The 19755-nt window shown below is 43.1% G+C and overlaps 1 protein-coding gene across 1 annotated transcript in view; it reads right to left on the bottom strand.

Annotated features, from left to right (window-relative positions):
* The window catches only part of brsk2a (BR serine/threonine kinase 2a), a 179267-nt gene extending 162324 nt beyond the window's left edge, over positions 1-16943 (bottom strand). Inside the window, exon 1 of the mRNA XM_078256126.1 lies at positions 16850-16943. Coding sequence (XP_078112252.1) covers positions 16850-16943 — 94 coding nt within the window. The remainder of the gene's footprint in view (positions 1-16849) is intronic.
* Between the last annotated feature and the right edge of the window lie 2812 nt (positions 16944-19755).

Below are 19755 nucleotides of genomic sequence, written 5' to 3'. Positions count from 1 at the left end.
TATTGTGTGAAAGTCACTCATCCATGCAGTCACAGTGTTATCCAATCAAGCCATTAACCTGGAGACAGAGCTTCCAGGACAGCAGAGAAGACAGTTGGCTCCAGTTATTTAGGCATCCATGGCAGATGGAACATGTCCGCTGCTTTCTTCTCAGCAGTGTTCTGCTGATCTCCTCATCACTGATAAGGTTACTGAGGTCCTGAGGGGAAAGGGGGGGCCGGCAGCATGTTGAGGTGGAGAACCTGATGAAGGGTAAACCCCTCCAACCCCTCCTCTTAATCACTGTCATTAGCTTCACCGGCATCTCCACTCTGACCCCATCACCTCTGGCCCTCAGAGATTAATCACACACACTAACACAGATATGTGAAAATGTGCGGCCTGCATGTGCGTTGGGCTCATCTGATAAGGATTGGAAACCAGCATTACAGCTAAAGCAGCTTCATCAGATCTCTATCACTGAATAATCTGCCACTTATTATCCCCCATAGAAAGCATCTGCATGTACACATGTGTGCAAGAGGGGGCATGTGAGTGTATTCTTAGCTGAGTGTGAATTTTTCAAAGGGCTGCAAAGAGGCAGTGGGTGGGTACAATGCAACCTCTGGGTTTTGAGGTTAGAACGAAAGGCCACTGTACACATACTGAGGGGCGTGCAACTGCACACACATCCAAGCTAATAACACCCCTTCTGTTCAACAGTTAAAATCCATTTAAAACGCATTCGAACAACAAAAACACAAGCAGCCGAGAAGCTGTTTTTGAAATGAGTACCATTAGTTTGCTTTAGCCATTAAAACTGTGAAAGCGCCCAAAGGGGGATCAGTAATCACTTTATACGGGACTGCTTATATAAGGCCAGATAGATAGAGGACCCTTCTCCCCCTCTCCACCAGCCACTCTTAGCCTCGCTGTAAGACATGTGTGTGAGGCACATGTAAAGGCAAGGGCCACGTCGGTGGGGAGCCTCTGTGTGAACCAGAAGAGGCCTGATGAGAGTCCTGGGACTATAGCTTAATGAATCACTCCATAGTCGGGACACACATCCCGAGCCCCGGGGGACGGCCTCGGTGAGCTCTCTGTACTCCTCTCTCATCTTTGTGCCCTCATACATTGGACTACACGTGACATAGAAACTGCTACAGTATAATTCACAGGCAACAAGAGCACTTCTTTAAAGAGCTCTTCAAAGGGGACAAGGGCATTAGGTAAAGTCTTCTCCTAAAGTCAAACAAGACGAGGGGGGTATATTAACTACCTCTACTGGACAAGTGGAGGAATTAAGGGCATGAGGAACCAGGTGGCGGGTCTCAAAGTTCAGCTCTCCTTTCTTTGCGTTAGTTTGATATACAGTTTGCTGTATAGGTTTTAGAAAAGGAGGCGACAGGTACCGTGTGCTTTTGCATTTGTGTCCATTGGCGGCCCAGCCTATTTAATGTGTTTAGGGCAGAGAAACTGTGTCTTTTAATTAAAAAGTCTGCTTGATTTAGTGTTGTGCTGAGGAAAAGACAGACAAGGAAAGAAAATAAAAAAGAGAGGAGGCCAAGAGTAAGAGTAACAAACACCCGGCCAACAAGCCCTTTAATGAGCCTGATCTAGCTTGAAGTCATCATCAGCTGGGTTGGTAAAATCTGGAATAACACAACATTAAGCAGACTAAAATCATGTCTGTCTGCAGGTGCATGTAAATGTGTAAATGTCTGTCTCTTGTCTAGCTGCGTTAGTCAGTGCTAAGAGAGAGATCAAAAAGTGCTGATCCACAGTCAGGGATATGCAAGAATACAGAGCTGGGGGCGCGCGCACACACACACACACACACACACACACACACACACACACACACACACACACACACACACACACACACACACACACACACACACACACACACACACACACACACACACACACACACACACACACACACACACACACACACACACACACACACACCTCCCCTCCTCCAGGTAAAGGTTTGAATATTTCATAAAGTCTCATTAAGGAGTGAATATAAGAGGTTGAAGTATAATGACACTGGCGAAGAGTAATAAATTCAGATCCCATGTAAGCCTAATCAGCCCAAGTCGTACTGACACAATCACAAGCTTAAGGGCATTAGAAACATGAGCCAACTACACCAAATGTTCCCCATTTTCAACGTCGAAGCATCTCCTCATTCCGACTAAACTTTTAAAGACAGCCTCGTAAAAATCAAGCATGCCTGTAAATTTCCTATTAGGAGGAATAGAGTAGTGGGCTGCACTAATCTATTCAATCTATTTCAATTTACCTTCTTTAAGACCAAGGAATACTGCAGGGAAATATCAAAACTTTAAAACAACCACCACGTACAAAACACATTGTACACAATACAAACTATATAAAACAATGTTATTCTCTATTTTGTCCAATTTGCAGTAATGTATACAATTTAACTTTTTTTCCATTATGGAATTTCCTCATTACTGCTTCATGCTGACAAACATACTAGAAGCATTGCACTATAAAACAAATTACAGATGATGAAATGTGAAAAAATTACACATACAGTTTTACTGATATCAATGTCCAATTACTATTGCCATCTTCCCCTGTGGTTTGGCTACATGATATATGATGATACATTCTGCTAAAATCACTCTTTAAAAGCAATTACCAGCTCTGGCCCATAAAGCCAACACAAGATACGCTTCTTCCATTAGACGTACAATGATGGTCTGCTTTAAATTAGCTCATTTACAGTACGCACATACTCAAACGGTTTGTGCGAGTTGCTATTTTTAATGCAAAAAAATTTCTGACCATCACAGGGGGAAAGAGGTGACATTGAAGATCGGAAGGGGGAAGGGGAGCAATTCATGCACTATACAAGGCTCATTATAACTGTGGTATTCAAACAAAAAGCACCGCAGATCAAGCCACAGCCACTATAGCGTATATGTATGAATGTTTACTGTACTGTATGTGAATCTTACAATTTTACATCAATACTTGTATTGTGTATCCGTTTCGAATGTGTGTGTGAAACTGAATTAGTGTACATGCATACTGTATGTGTCGCGCCCTTGCATATGTGCAGATTGGCAGGTATATACTGCAAGGGAGTATATGTCAAGATGTAATTGAATTCCTTCTGCTATTGTACAGGCCCACAACACCCTGGCTTATATGGCCCTGAATTGCTGCCAAATGAGATCTAATCATCCTGCATGAAATGAGCCCTACCTGAGCAGAATAGCAGTGTGAGGCCTGGAGGCTGCAGGGGAATACCTCCATTAAGCAGGAAGCGAGGAAGCAAGGGAGCAGGAGTAAGAAGGGTCAAGAAGGAAGGGGGTGGCAAGACTTTTACAAAAAAAAAAGGGATATTATAGGCTAAAGGCATATAAACGAGGGAGTAGGTTGCAGTGCGTCTATTAAGGTAACCATAATCATTTCTAAGATAAGATTAATAGAAAGGAAAGTAGTTTGGCTGTTTAACCAATATGCTATATGTCTTCAGTCTTCTTTACACAATGTTGAAATGTTCTGTAATAAATAGAAATAAATTATGTATAAATTAGTTTCTTCAACTATTAAATAAGTGAGACGAGGTGTCATCCTCAAATTATAAGCTTAAAATAACCCTCTGGGGCCTCTGCCATTTTTTCTAATATTTGGGTCGCGTGGTTTCCTTGTGTAACAATGTTCGTATAACCTCAACCCTGTAATGCACAATCAAATTATGGACATCATTTTTTCAGGACAACCTGGGCTATCAGGATATGTATGCTGCAGAGATGTCACATGAATGTATACATTGTTATATGACTATAAATACAAAAACAAATGGACAAACAAATGGAAAATTTATCTCACAGAAATGTATTGAAATCACACAGAGAACAATAATCCAAGACTTGATGACTTTTGAAAATTGATCTCCCAAGTCTTGGCAATCAGGGAAAACAACAATAAACATTTTAACTAACACAAATATAAAACTATTTAGATTCTTTCCCTGAAAAGTCCATACGCTTTTATCCAAAAAGTTAGTTGTGCCATCTCCAATTCACCACCTACAATACTATCAAAATGTGCAAATGAGAATCTCAGAGAATGATGAGATGAGAATGCATTATTTTTTACATTTACGCTGTTATATCAATATCTGTATCAATTTCTGCTTGTTTGTTTCGTTTAGTATACTATATGTAGCAGCAAAGTAACACAGTCAGGAAAGTGGCAGCGTCTGCAACATTGCGGATGCCGGCTGCCGTAAAACACCAACTTTTTAGTGTACAAAGACGCTGTAGTTCCAGGCTGGATTACAAAGCTTCTGGAAGGACCATGATCGCATGGAAGACCTCATTAAAATGGCGCATTTTTCTGCTTCTTAACAAAATAAAATATTGCTCTGGAGAAATTGCGCCCTATTTTAACGATCTGAAACACAGTAGCTTTGTGGGCGGATCTCGGGCGCTGTTGCTATTATACTGGCGGGATAAATGACTCTTGCACCCAACGCAAATCTAAAATGGGTTAGTCTGAAGTAGCTACATTACACATAGGTGTGGTTTTGGCGTAACGTGCAATAAACCAATCAGAGCGTTATCCCTTTAAAAGCAGGCGCGCCTGTTCCATGGCGGATTGCCATTATAATGGCGAATTTGCTAGGCGCACGCTCAATACATCCATGGGTGCATGCCAGGAGTGGTTCACAGCCAAGGAGACCGACGTTTGCTATTGATTTTTCTTTTTGACAAAATGTAAATAAAGAAATGTCACAAAAACACACTTTCCGATGTTTTGGGCTCACTCTCACTGAATCACGCGGTTATGAATGCATGGTGAAATTATTGCAATGTAGTCTAACATTAGAACGAGATTACCTCACTATAGACAATGCAGCTCTTCTGTCTCTCCTCTCCCGTGCTGCTGCTGGGGAATTTGGGTTAAGTGGCATCGGCACATGCAGTTCAACATCACATCTCCTTAAGTCCTGTAATATTTCCTTGTTTATGTCATCAACACATCCATGATACATGGAAATGTTGTGAAAAACAAGGTCATATTTTTCCTTGTATTTATGTATGGTTTGCAAAAATGGGAACTGCTGGGTCCATGAGATGAGAGAAGCAAAGTGTATGCACGGTGTGCACACTCTACATTACGGCCAAGCATGCGCCCTTAAAAGGTCCAATATGTAATATATTTACTGTAATAAATCCCAAAATGACCCCAATATGTCATCAGATATTAAGGAAACATCCTAAGTTGAAATACTATGTTTTCTGACATAATTGCTAATGCCAGTATTTTCTCCTTTTGAAATTTCCGTTCCGTGACGGAATTTCTGTTTGTGTTTTGGCCTGTGTGTTGTTATCAACTGCCCAGTTTGACAGCCAAGCCGGGTTGCCAGATATACCTGTAAACACGTAAACCCAGCGCGCTACAGCTGTAATGTTAGTACAGCCATGAAAGCAGCACTCAAACGAACGGGATCAACGGACATAAATTCTACATGACATAAAAAACGGCATGTGTCTAAAGGTTGCGTGACCAGAGACGTAACAAACCCCGGGTAAATATTGGAGATGTATTTGAAAGATGGAGACAGCTTAGAGCCCAAAAGGACGCCAAGTTGGCTAATTTACTCCTGAACAGGTAAGCATTAGCTTTGGGCTAATTTATCACAGCTACTAGGGACGGGCATTTTATTTAATTTAAACATTTGTGTACTCACATTGAATTATATAACTAGAGTATCTGCTAGACACAGCCAGTAAAGTGATCCCGACTGGTCCTGGCTAACGACGCCATGCTAACCCTGCTAACGTTATCGGAGGGCCAGGCAAGCAATCCACAGTTGTTTACAACTTGTACAACGGTGAGTTAGTTTAAGCCAAGAGAGGGAGGCTGTGAATCGGGAAGCGAGGACCGTGAGTTTGCAGTGTGTTTGGCAATCGTTGCCACAATTCTAAGCCAATGAAGTGTGTTCAGTCGGGTGGAATAGGACAGCAAAGTAGTGGTATTTTTAGTAGTTCCTATCCTGGCGTGTGGAGAGGACGACGAGGTTGTCGGGTTTTTAGCGGTTCCTACGGTAATTCTAAGCCGAAAAAGTGTGCCTGTCAGTTGGGTACAGAGCTCCGCGTGAGCACGGGCTTTTATGACTGTCACTATAGCCAGCATCTAACGTTAGCTACTCCACTGTCTAACATTGTTGGATGCTGCGGTCTCAGCCGGCAACCAACGTGAACTTCGAGTCTGGGCAGGACGGGGCAGGTGAGACGACTCTCTCCAGTATTATGAATTTGTACTGCAGTAACTATTTTAAACACTAGCTGTCAGTATTACATATTGGACCTTGGCATTCCCTAATTTACCGACGTGAGTCTGTGGAGGGAAAAGTCTGCTGTGCGTCGGGTGCAAAATAGGAATGATACATGCGTCAGTGTACAAAGTCAATTGCGCTGGGTGCAAGACAGGGCCCCTTGAATTAGACATAAAATGTGTAGTTTTGCTGTAGTATATGGCAAAAGTGAGTAAATGCAGCTCAAAAATGTTTTATGATGTTTTATATTTTCAAAATAAACCCAGAGGAAGCTGCTACTGCATGTCTGTCAGAGCAAACAGCGGTGATTACATTACACAAAGAGAAAAGTAATAATACACTCACATGAGTCATGCGCTGCCTACGCAGGGCTGCATATGTCGTCAGTTTTTCTAAAACCCACCCAGGCTTGTATGCGAAGAGACACTGACACAGACAAATAGACATGGACACTAATGGCTCACATTCATGCTCTCATTATACAAACCACGATAAATCAAAACAGCCATGAGGACAGCAAACACAGCTGACCAACCAAAATAATAATTTACTCAAGCAGAGCTACACTCATGCCATCGGCATGTAAAATAGCACATGAAAATGTGTCTCCACGTTGCTATGGCTACAGACTCTTCACATCAAAGCTTTGAGGCCGACAGTTTATACATATATGTACAAGTCACTACATCAGCTACACCAATAGAGCTTTCTATAAACTGACTGTATGAAAAACTTTGAAAAGTGCCTGCACTGTCAGGTAAATTCTTCTGAGGTTAAACAGAGGACAAGATTGAAGGGTAGAGGAAAAAGCTTCCTAAATGTCCTAAAGGCATGGGGAAGTGTGTGTGTGTGTGTGTGTGTGTGTGTGTGTGTGTGTGTGTGTGCGTGCGTGCGTGCGCATCCTCAGGCTCCGTACTGTGAGCAGTTCTTCCTGCTGTGGGTGCATTTCCTCCACTGATGACGTCAGAGCTCTGCTGCAGTCAGGGGGAGAGCTGGGATTCCTGTAGAGTCTAAAAAGCATCCACTCCACTGCTGCGCGGCGCATTCCTGTGTTTTTTTGCATTGTGTGTGTGCAACTGTGTGGTTGCTGGATTTGAATGATAACAGAGGCACAGACCCGGAGAGATGCTTTACTGCTGTGACTCTTTTTCTCACTCAGCAACGGTCTCCTTTTGCGAGCCAGCCTGCACCCCTGCCCTCCCACACCACCCCTCCTCTCCATCTCTCTCATGTTCATCTGTGTCCCATGAGTTACAGCTCTCAGACGCTGTTATGTATCAGCAGAGAGCCCGTAAAACAGGAGCATGCAGTGCACACTGACACACTAGCACTCAGAAAAGCGCGCACACACACATACACACCTCTGAAATAAGCAGCTTTTAGTGATGAATAAAAAAAAATATAAAAAAAAAGTCAACCATCTGGGATAAAGAGATGAAACCTTCCTCTATTTCATCGCTATTTCCCTTAATCACTCCATCAACTGTTAGTCAGGAAATAGTGCAAATAAAGAAAGGAAGACATCAAAAAAGACACCAAGACAAAAAATAAACGCAGGTAAAAAAAGCAGCTAAAGAAGAAAGCAAGAATACAAGACAAAAAAAGAAAGAAGGATCAAATGTGCTTTTGAACCTGTGAAAAGCCTTTTTTTTCAGTAACAGAGTGCAGTCAATGGTTTATAGAAGGCCAAAAGGTCATAGCACTGATGGATTATTCTTTCTGTACAAAGGCCTTCATCATAGCTTCTGACCTCACAGCAGTATGGAATTGGATTTACTGACTCAGAGTTTTAGCCTTTTAAAAAGGGAAAAGAAAACATATTGATCATTACAAAATAATTATAAGTTTTAGATACAGTAGGGCCTGTTTTTCTTTTAAACTTGCGAATGATAGAAGAATGTATGTAAGATTTCTGCAGAGAGCAAACAGTTTGGTGATGGATAATACATTATAAATTAGAGATGGCCCGATACCATTTTTTGCTTCCCGATAACGATTTTGATACCTGAACTTGCGTATCTGCCGATACCAGTGTGTCATATATTTTATTATGTTTTAACAACTGTATACTACCATCCCTGTATGGATGTGATATGATTTCTATCTTTGTTGTCAGTCTGGCTCAGGTTAAACTCTTTGTGAAACATGAACAAACACAAACAATGAACGCCCCAGAACTTTCTTTTATTCTCCAGTTTGACAGTCAGTTATAACGGAAAAAGAACATAAATAAACTACTTTAACGTAGATTTTCTTTAGGGCTTTATTACGTGGTATCGGATCAGTGCATTAAATCCAGTACTTCCCCATACCAATATCAGCGTTTTAGGCAGTATCGGCTCATCCCTATTATAAATACAACCCCTGATCTTTAGATGTTCATAGAGTTACTCTGAGTATATCCCATTACAAAAGCTGAATGCTTGTTCATGAACCATCAACCAATAGCGAGGGGGAAAATCCATATAGAGGAGCGTGCTGGCCGTATTACAAGATTTATGGTGAAAATACTTTCACCAACAGTTAAGCACTACAAGGCCAGAGATTTGGAGGTAAGTAGCACAGGCGGAACCTACAATTCAGGCCAGATGGGGGGAAAACACAAAGACTTATACTAGACTCACTGCTTCAAGTATGACATCTCCCTGTGATCCGATTTCATCCTAATACATAGTCATGACAGAGGATCTGATCTGGCAGCAGACTCAGAGCACTGACCCATTCTCTGATAAAGTGGCAGCACAGGAAAAAGCAAACCAAGAAACAGTTTGTCTTGGCAGGTACACTGATGCAGGACCACCTGTGATCCAGGTGGTTTTTCTGTAAACTGGCAACAACATTCCCCAACGTCATCAGAATAGCAAACTGAACCTGCCCTCCTTCCTCTCCCTATGAAAAACAGACTCCTTGATGTTCCCAGCTGAGATAAAATAAGTCGTCCTGGCTAACATAGTGCTAATTCTCTTTAGTCAGGCCAAGTGTCAGAAGTCGGTGCCACAATGACAAGCAGGCAGCGAAGGTTGTTGGTTTGTGACCAGTCATGCTCGTCTAACCTAATCTCATTGAGGGCTGTCTGCTTCACTTCACATGCCAAGCCACATCTCAGGTGTTTCAGGCACATTGTGCTTCATAGCCTAAAGAGCTGACAACAGAGCAAGTGGCAGTGAAAAACTCTAAATTCATCACAATTACTCTGCCCCTGCCATCTGGGATGTGTGCTGCACACAGTAAATGAGCACACGTTTCATTCATGTACTTTTTCTTGGAAAACAGTCCAGTGAGAGTTGCCAGCAGGCCTGCAGAAGAAAAGGCACTGCTTCGTGCAATTTAAGAGTCATTCATTCACTGTATTCACTCTGGAAATGCAGTTATACTTCAATAAGTATATCTTAATGGCAAGGCATCCCAAGTGAAATGGCCAATTTAGCTAAATATGTAAATGTAGGCATGTTCTACACTGTAATACTAAATCACAAAAAGTTTTACTTTTCTGTTTTGGTGTATACATTACTTATCTTTATACTTGATTTACATTACATTTATAATAATCCACGACCATGATGAAAAGTGTTTTAAATATACAAACAGCAACAGGTCCAAGGCAACAGTTACACAGTTAACAGATTTACAAGAAATGTTAGCCAATGTAATAGGGTAAGTACCAACATTATTAAGACAGAATACTTTTTTGGGAACCTTTAGAACCACGTCAAACATCTCTATTCACCATAGTATATATAACTTTAGTGTGTAATGTATATCCTGTATGGCAGGCCGATGACAAATGCTGCCATGTGAATTGCGTTAGTGTGCTGCAGCAGTTAGAAAACTGTAGCACAGTCAAGGTCACTGGCCCACCCATCTATTTGTTAATGGATAAGGTACAGCAGGGCAGACAGCAATGGGGGGGATGAGCACAGAGCTTCCCCCCTGATCTGAGGACAGCCTGCCAAGGCTAGCTGAGCTGACAGCAACTAAAGCCGAGGCTCCCCACATGTGCTAATCTCCCAGATTTAAATGGGAACACAGCACACAGCGCAGAGCACAGAGCAGGGCAAGCCTGTCTGATCCATGACCGTATGTCTGAGCACACGCACAAGTGCACAGCATGCACACACATACCTCAGCAGCGCACATGTGAAAACACAGTCATGCATTCATTCACATACTCATTTTCACATGGTAAACACAAGGGAGATAAATAGCAATAAGTCTTGCATGCACGGAAAGCAACAATGGAGGTTGTGAAGAACTGACGTTAACTCCAGTCTGCAGCCCCTCAAAAAGCGAGACGCAGAGAAATGAGAGCACGAGAGAGAGAGAGAGAGAGAGAGAAAATCGGAGAGTAAGTAAGAGAGAGCATTTGTTTTCTTTCTTTCTCTCTCTCTCTTTCTTTCTTTCTTCATGAGGGCAGACTGGGAACCAGCAAGAAGCAGGGAAACCATGACAACCAGACAACCAACCTTGGCAACCAACCCAGCGTTCTCACAGTCAGAGCCAGACAGGCGGCTCAGCAAGGGTTAATCTGAGCTGGGTGAGAGAGAGCGAGAAACAGGCTGATTAAGCCTACTGTTTTGCGCAAATACGTTTAAAATACTGTACATTTTTAAATGCCCCGTGTTGATAAAGACCAAAACATGTGGCAGCTGACTTAGTGACCAGCAGAATGGCTGACTGGCAGCATCGAAAGTGCACAAAGCCTGGGGCAGGTGCAGAGATGTCTAGAAGTAAATCACCATACAGATGTTATTGAAGCAACAGTGTGAAGTCATATATATATATATATATATATATATATATATATATATATATATATATATATATATATATATATATATATATATATATATATATATATATATATATATATAAATAAAACAATTTGGTGCACCAGTGAAAAGAGAAATCGTGTGTTTCTGCTTGCATTCTCTCTGCTGCGCTGGAAAACTAGCACAATTAATTTCTAAATAGCATGAGGCGATAACACATTACACGAAACAGAAGCCGAGCAGGGCCAGGGACCTCGATGGAGCGATAGAGAAAAAAATAAGCAAGGTGAGGGGAAAAAAGAGTGTGTGTGTGTGTGTGCGCACGTGCTTGCGTCTTGGTATAAATGAGGGAAAATGGACCCTACTAGTCCACTTCTACTAGTGGAACTATGCCGTCCTAACCTGATTCTTCACGCTACTGTATATAACCTGGCAGAGAAACAGTGACAGTGGATGTGCAGAGTTAGAATGAAACTCAAATAGGATGCGATGGAGCCTGTCCAAAACAGACATACAAATACACACACTCATTCATGAACGGCCACAGCAGTCCCTCACTTACTCACTGACCTCCATCTAAAGACTGAGCCCTTTTCTCCTCTGGAGGTCAGCAATAGAGAGATAAAAATGCAGGAGGAGGGGAGAATAATGAAGACAATGATCAATACTTTGTCTTAATTAATAACCTCCGCTGCAGTCAGAACATTCAAGACCGGTTCGTGCTCTCTCTCAGTTCAAGATTTTTTTTTCTTCTACTCCTTCTTTGCCTTCATTCTTCTCTCTCCTCCCCTCCTCCCAGTTCTCCACCTCTTTCCTCATCATTAATCTCTGAAAATCGTTGGCTACATACATTCCTCCCAATCGATGCAATTCCACCGAGGTCTTGTCTGATTTACCACATGGCTGAATCCCTGTATGAATCTTGACTGGCCAGTGGAAGAGGGACAGAGTGGGAGAGAGGGATGGAGTGAGGCGGATGAGAGGAGAGGCGCACTAAATGACAGAGACCATCATCATTATATAACCTCAGCCAAAGTCACAGACAGTGTAAAGACTACAAGCTGGTACAATTAACTTGAGGCACAGTTTCTTAGCCACGCCAAGAAATCACCGTAACCCCGATGCAACAGCGCTTCTACATCAATGCATACACATTAGAAGATACACATTCGTGAAAGCTCACAAATAGACAACATATGCATCATCTGAGGCACAGACACACTCACACACACACTCCCACCATTTAGGATACATTTCAAGGCTCAGGGCGCAGGGCTTTGGCTTTAGCCAGACAGTCAAACAGCTGAGACCATGCAGGCTTGGCTTCCTGCTCCACAGCTCTGAACCAGCTTGCTAACACAGGGTGCTACCCAGCTGGGAGCAACACGGCACAGCCACTGGGTCAGGGCTTCTCTGACTTGAATCTCTGAACAGGCCCACTGAAACACGGGTCTATCATCTCAGCCTTTCATTTATTTCCCTCACTCGCCAATTTTAGGTCAAAGCTGCCAACTTTTTATGGGTAATCTTGCAAACACAGGGAAAATAGACACCTGTGTTTGAGCTCGACACAGGTATCAAGATTATTTTAATGGCACAGAGGCCACAGGTCACCGAGAGTTTGTGCACCTGCACCGCTTACAAGTACCACACACGTATATGTACACACAGAGGCCTTTAGTTGCTGTGGATTTGCCAAGTGTTTTTTCATTGACAGCATCGACTGAGCATTCCCTCCTCACTTGTCATCATCAGGAATATCATGTGCGGCAAAACAGTATAGATCTCTTCCACCAGACAGGAAATCTTTGGGAGTGCCCATTGATCTGAATCAACCATGCCCGGCTCACAAGCTATCAATCAACATCGAATTAACGGTTTTACATTTCCGTGCAATGTACCAGACTCTCAGAACGGAATGTGTGCATGTGTAAAAGAATGAAAAGAAAGAGAAGTGAGAGCTTTTCTTTCACTCTCTCTCATACACACACAAACACAACCAAACACTGCAACAGTGAAACCCACAGTAAGCGTTACAAACAGGCCAGCCCTTTGCTGACACGGAGACAACAAAAGCAGCTGGATCCTGGCTTAAATGCCTTGTAAGCCTGGTGAACCCAGAGCAAGAACTTTACAGCAAATAGACAGAAACAGAGAGCGCTAAACAGAGAACGAGAGAGCAAGACACAACATCACAGCCAGCTTTTTGTCAGTTGAACAGTCAATATGAAAGCCCCCGAAGCACAGATGATTTCACTCTATAAACGTCAATCAACGAATCAAGGAGCCTACACATCAACCTCCAACTCTTAGCCTGTCAATATCCAAGTCTAGCAAAAAGAAAACAGGGACTTACACTGGATTAACAGGCAGTGTTTCCACACAATAGGCCTCTATTCCACTAATCAACAGCCTTCAGGAACAAAGTAAAGGCAAAGCATGGCAATGTTTTCCGATGCATTAGTGGAACAGAGTGGTGATTCAGTACGTCTTAAGTCATTGCACTGGCAAAAAAAGAAATCCACAATCTTCAGCTTTGTCAAACAAAGTTTTAAGATTCGGAAACACATGCAGGCTGTTACTCCAAACCATAATGTGATGAAGACATTCAAAGGGAGTTCTAAATTTTAACAAAATGTTGTCAAGCTGCCGTAGCATCCTGACATTGGTTAGAGGCTTGTGAGCCAAATATAGTGCATTATATGAATTAACAGACAACACATGGGGATAATTCAATGTAAGATAGAAAAATAAGTTAATTGGCAATTCATTTTGCAGTGTGACAGTGCAAGAGGTATGAGGAAACTCATCTGCTGTTGACGCATTCACATCCTACTCACTGCAGGACCTATATGAACCATCCCACAGACACAATATCACGGCCAGATTCCGACATTCAAGCACATAAACTGTCTTTGGCTTGATAATGGCTTCCATGTTTCTGTGGCTTTAGTCCCAATCAGTAGCCAGTCATGCAATCACTCGATATCTATAGACCCTATCAGGCACCAATGCACACCTGACTAAGAGGGGATCGTACACATGACAAGTCTGGTGTACAGTGAGAAAATACTTTCACAATGTATTCTGCCTAAAAAAATAAATTAAAAAAAATGATAAAAAAAGAAAAGAAAATGATAAAAAAAAAGAAAGTATGCATCCTGTTTAGTATACTGTGCACTATATATTGTAGCAGAACTGTACATGTAACTTGTCCAGTGCATTTTAATTTCCACACTAACATAGAGGTGCTAAGTTGCTAAGCTAGAGTGGGCCAGAACACGCTACCTTTGGGCCACGTGAGAGCGTAAGTGTGAGCCAAGGAGACATTGGCTGTGCAGGGGATTAGATCAGGAAGCCAAACCAGAACCACTGTGCGGTGTGTGTGTGTGTGTGTGTGTGTGTGTGTGTGTGTGTGTGTGTGTGTGTGTGTGTTGTCAGGACAAGGCCTAATCACTTAATGAACACGTAACAGCACCACTCCTCTGAGCAGGACAACCAGATCAAGCAGAGGCCTTCCGCTTTCTCCCTTCTAATAAGTACAGCCAAACGCAGCCTGGGAAAGCTCACAGGGGATTTAGCTTACTGGACGTTCCCAGCTGCCACTCATGATCGAGCCTAGCCCATTGGGCCCTCACAATTGCCAGGCCAACCCTTTCCGTGGGGCCTGGGAAAGAGATCTGACAGATTACCGAATGGTTAATGGGAGAATGGGATATTACGCGCTGTCATTACTCTGAATAGGTTTGGCGTGGACAAGCTACACTGACGCCAGTAACCAAATGATTTTTCTAACACAGAACACACACATAATGCTGGGCCCGGTGATTGCTGCACATGAAACATGAATATGTAATTGAAAAACCAAGCCCAAAACATTACAAATGAATACATATTATTTATTCAGAAAGGTCTCTCTAAGTGCAAATTTCAAGTCAAAATAGTTTGATATGCGAGGTCCAAGATGCTTGGCGCAAGTCATGATCCATGCTAATCTGCAGCTTACTGAGCTTCCATGGGTCTGACACCTGAGGCTAGCATGAAAAAAAGCATCCAAACCTGCCTCAACACTCATGTAAATACATCCTGAGCTGTGGATGATCTCAGAGACACCATATCATTAAACATCTATACCCAGCAGTGCCAGGTCTATACCACCATAAACAGCCATTAGACATCCGTGAGAGCTATCTGAAGGAGTGCTAAGACGTGAGTAAGAGATCCTCCTGTAAACACAAATGATTAAATATGAGTAGCAGGAGAAAGAGGCGAGCATATGTGTTTGTTGTGCATTTGTTATGAAAGAACCAATTGGAACATAGCCTGCAACATCAATTTCCACTGTTAAATCAGACTACAGCCTTCACACTGCAGACACAGCAGATATCTCACATTGCAAGTAGAGCTCACTGAGTATGGATGCAACATGTTTTGGGATTTGTATATGTCCCTTAAAGGTCCTGTACTGTCCTACAATCAAAGAGGGCATTGCTTATGAAGACACACACGCGCGCGCACACACACACGGGCAAACAGACAAACTCCATTAATGAACACTGGGGACTTGCCAGGTGAAAGAAGTGACAGGGGAGAATATTTCAAGAAAGCATACTGTCTAAGAGAACACACACACACACACACACACACACGGCTGCTCAGCATGACCAGCTGGACCGGGTAGGGGATGCAACGCCTATTGTAGCCGTTTTAGACAACAGATGGGAGGAAAATCTCTCAGTGGAGAGGAAAACAGAGAAGTCGTCTCTGACTCTCTTTCTTAGGGTGGGGATCTTACAGAGCATGCTGCATCACTCCTGCCATCTCTGCCTCCACAGGGCTGTGCTTGCCTCTCCTTTCACATGGCTCCACTGGCTGCATGTACAGCAGTTGACCGCAGACAATGCTCACTGTGCTGTATGTCCTCACCAGTGCTGACAACAGGACTGAACTACTGTATAGGAAACACACACACACACACACACACACACACACACGAGCAATACCAACATACCTAAAATAGCATGAAATATTGAAGAGATGAAGAATATGAAGTGCTCTTTTACCATCAATTGTACATGTGCTATGCAACTTTGACAAACTGCAGTGTCATTGCTGTCTATGCTGAGATAAAGCATGTGCTCCTTATTAAGAAAGCCCAGTTACATCCCTTGGGGTAAATGCATATAAATCAATGTAGCTCTTTCCGGTCTGTGAGCAGCTCATGGTGTATTCTGTCAAGGTGGGACCCTCCACTCCATATCGGAGGAAACCCACGTATTGCTGTCAGAGCCTATAGGAGAGACGCCTGCCTGCCTGCGGACTAAGAATAGATCAATGTATCAGGCAAATCGGGATTAACGGCATTGTGCTCCAATCACAGGACACACACACAAACGGGACACAAAAAGTTCATTTTCATAGCCCATGTCACTGTCATCGTTTTCGGCGTTGACCGGTGACCACGTTGCTCTGCTCCTGGATACACACACACCCAGTCCAACGCCAACGCACAACCAACAAACCGATGTATAGCAACATCACCTCTCTCTCTCTCTCTCGTCCCACTGTGTGAACAATTATTATGTCAGCTTGCCGAGGAAATAACAACCCCCAAAATCCCCCACAAGGCTTGGCAGGTGTTTGTAAGTAAGCGGTTAGTTATTTATCACTTGCAGACACCCAGCCGGCCAAATTTCAACTCGCTGCGGAGCGCTCCGAAAATAAATTGTGCAATTACAGGGGATGCAGTGAGCAAGCTGTCCCAACCAACCTGTCTGTCCTTTCCCGAGCGTCTTCTCCAAACGGTAAGGTCCCACGTAATTGGCATGTTGGGCACCGCTGTTGTCTTTACCGGACGATGACATGTCGAATCTGTGTGGAAATTAGACACTTTACAATCAAGCGCAGACAATTAAACACTCCTCGCTGTAGGTCCAAGTCGCTGGTGTCTTTCCTTTTACTCCACAGCCTCCCCTCTTCCTCTCGCTCACTCTCTCTGCCGCTTTCTGTCTTTTTTCCCTACCTCACTCGTTGCTTGAGGAGGTGAGGTTCTCTCTTTCTCTCCTCTTTTCTCCTACCGCTGCAGACGAGCCGCAAGTGCTTTGATTATCATAGTCGGTGGAAGCTGTGCTGCCGCTGTGCGTCTGTGGGAGGTGCTGCGGAGCCGTCGGGGATGATTGGCAGCGGATCCAGCCAACCAGAGAGCCGAATACGCTCTATGCTGCCGCCCTGTTTCTTGTTGCTGGAGCATATTTTTTCCAGAAAAGTTGCAGGTTGGGATCAAGGGAGCGTTAACCCACATAAACTCAATTTACACAAGTAGGCTATTTTAGAGACAAATAGAGTAAACAATGAAACATTTTAGAGCATATTTGGAATGTAACATTTTTTTTTTGAACATACAAATTATTTTTGGACCACGATTGGCTTCCAAAGTTGTGATGTCAAAAAATCATCTTGTACATAGGCTTCATGTCTTAAACTTTTCCTACTCAGCCAGATGAAATGTGACAACAACCGTATTATTAAATTCTGCACATAGCCTACATCATTCTGCACAATGATTGTCTGAGTGAAGTATCAATAAACAAAGCACATTTTTCTCACTGAACCCCCAGCTGCTCGGGACGTCTTCCGATGGGCAGCACCCTCAATCTGACATCTCTTTATTAGTGCATGAATAGGTAATGTGTGTGTATTTTGGCCCTTTGTGTAATGTGTGTCATAACTAACAACACAGTGAAAAAAAAAAGTCCCCTTGCAGGATCAATAAAGGTAATCTTACACTGTCAACTCCAAATTCCCATGAAGTCCAGTGCAACCAATTTTAGTTCATTTGTGGAAATTTTAACTTTTGAATAGCCTACACATCATGTGAGTACATCATACAAAAATAAAATAAAAAGCCCATAAACATTTTAACACAGGGTCCCTGTAGTGGTGCAAGTTCCCTGACAAATTTGAAAGTAATCAAATTACCAAAAGCAATTGATGTGCTGTGAACCTTTTGGGGATCTGGAGCGCCAAGGCAGTTGCCTGCATTGCCTATTTGGTAATCCATCTTTAGGGACTAAAGTAAACTGAACTGTTAAAGCTAAACCACAAAAAACCACCTCTCTCCAGAAATGTCACAACTATTTATGCTGTCTTTATTTAATGAGATGCTATTATTTCAACAACAAAATCACACATAACATTGCAGGAGAGTTTTAGTCTTTGTCCCCCTCGTCTTTCTTTTTCGGTCTGCTTTCCAGAGCTTTCACACACACACACGTGCACACACACGTGCACATGCACACACACACACACACACACACACACACACACATAGGCGGCGGCTGAGGTGGAGGTTTGGGTAGGCTAATGTGGGAGGGAGGTAGATTCGGATAGCCTAGGCCGCATACACATGATCCTTGGTAAAACCGCTCTGAGGACGCGCTCGTTGCTGCTAACTAGCATATGATCCGTGCCACTTCTTTTTGGCATTGTAAGCATCAGTTATTAGCCTGTTCCTACCAGACTCTCGTACATTTCATTTGTACAGAGAGTCTGGCCACTCTCCATTGACAAGTGTTAACTTCCTTGAAGGCGGGTACTCTGTTGAAGTTTAAAACTATTGGATCTGCCCAGAGCCACTCTGGAGCTGCCATAACCAATCGCTAACGTTTGGTCGTGACGTCCACCACTAACCAAGCGAGCTGGAAAATCAAACTTTTCCCAAACCCCGTGGGGAGGAGGGCTACAACATCATGGCCACCAACAAAACTCAGCAAAGATTGTTCTTGCTCGAGCTTTAACTTCTGGATATTCTGCAGCGTTGCCACAACGGACCAAATGGCTTCGCTCGCATCTTTCTCCGCCGCCATTACGGAACTACAACTCAAACTAGCGGATCGACCTCAACGTCATCGTTCTCAGCCACTCCCTATGTTCGCTGATTGGACAGGTAAAGATTGGCCGGAGAAAACCCGCGAATATACCGCAAACCCAGACAACATACTGAAGGAAAATGAAAATTGAGCGGAAGTATGTAGGAGAGGCGGAGCCAGGCTAATCAGTTATCCTTTCTGTTTAGACTTTTTTCTGTGAGGTCACTCTCCACGTGTAGCAGGCTCAGTGTTGACAAATATAATTTACGAAATTGTCATCAATATATTTTATGTAGCCTGATTATTTTTCAGTCCACTCCCGAATCCCCCATTCCCCCTTTCCCGACACTGCCTTTGATTACCATGACAACCAAACCAAACAGATGAACACAGAGTGGCCACAGTGCTTCAGAGGCGCATTCAAAAGGCGTAAATAAACGCTAAAGGTGGAGAAGGGGGTCATAGCGACAAAAGCAGTAGGGTAATACATGGGTGTTTGTATGCTTTAACTTTAGCGTAGTTGTGTGCAGTGCTCTGCACTGAAGCACTGCAAAGGCTCATGGGACGTTGTTTTGAATGGTTCATGTCTTTGTCGAAGTATGTTTAATGATGTTCTGTTAATGTTTTGGGTGTGTATTTATGTTACCTGGGTTTTAGTGTTGTGGGTTTGATTTAGTGTTCAGGTTTATCTACATATATTGTTGTAATCCTGACCGAGACGAGCGTCAGGTAGCTCACCTGGTAGAGCAGGCGCCCATATATAGAGGTTTACTCCTTGACACAGTGGCCGCGGGTTCGACTCCAACCT

The sequence above is a fragment of the Sander vitreus genome, chromosome 8 (genome assembly GCF_031162955.1).
Source record: "Sander vitreus isolate 19-12246 chromosome 8, sanVit1, whole genome shotgun sequence".
Classification (NCBI taxonomy): domain Eukaryota; kingdom Metazoa; phylum Chordata; class Actinopteri; order Perciformes; family Percidae; genus Sander; species Sander vitreus.
The sequence above is the reverse complement of the archived record's forward strand: the minus strand, read 5'-3'. Positions and strand labels throughout refer to the sequence as shown.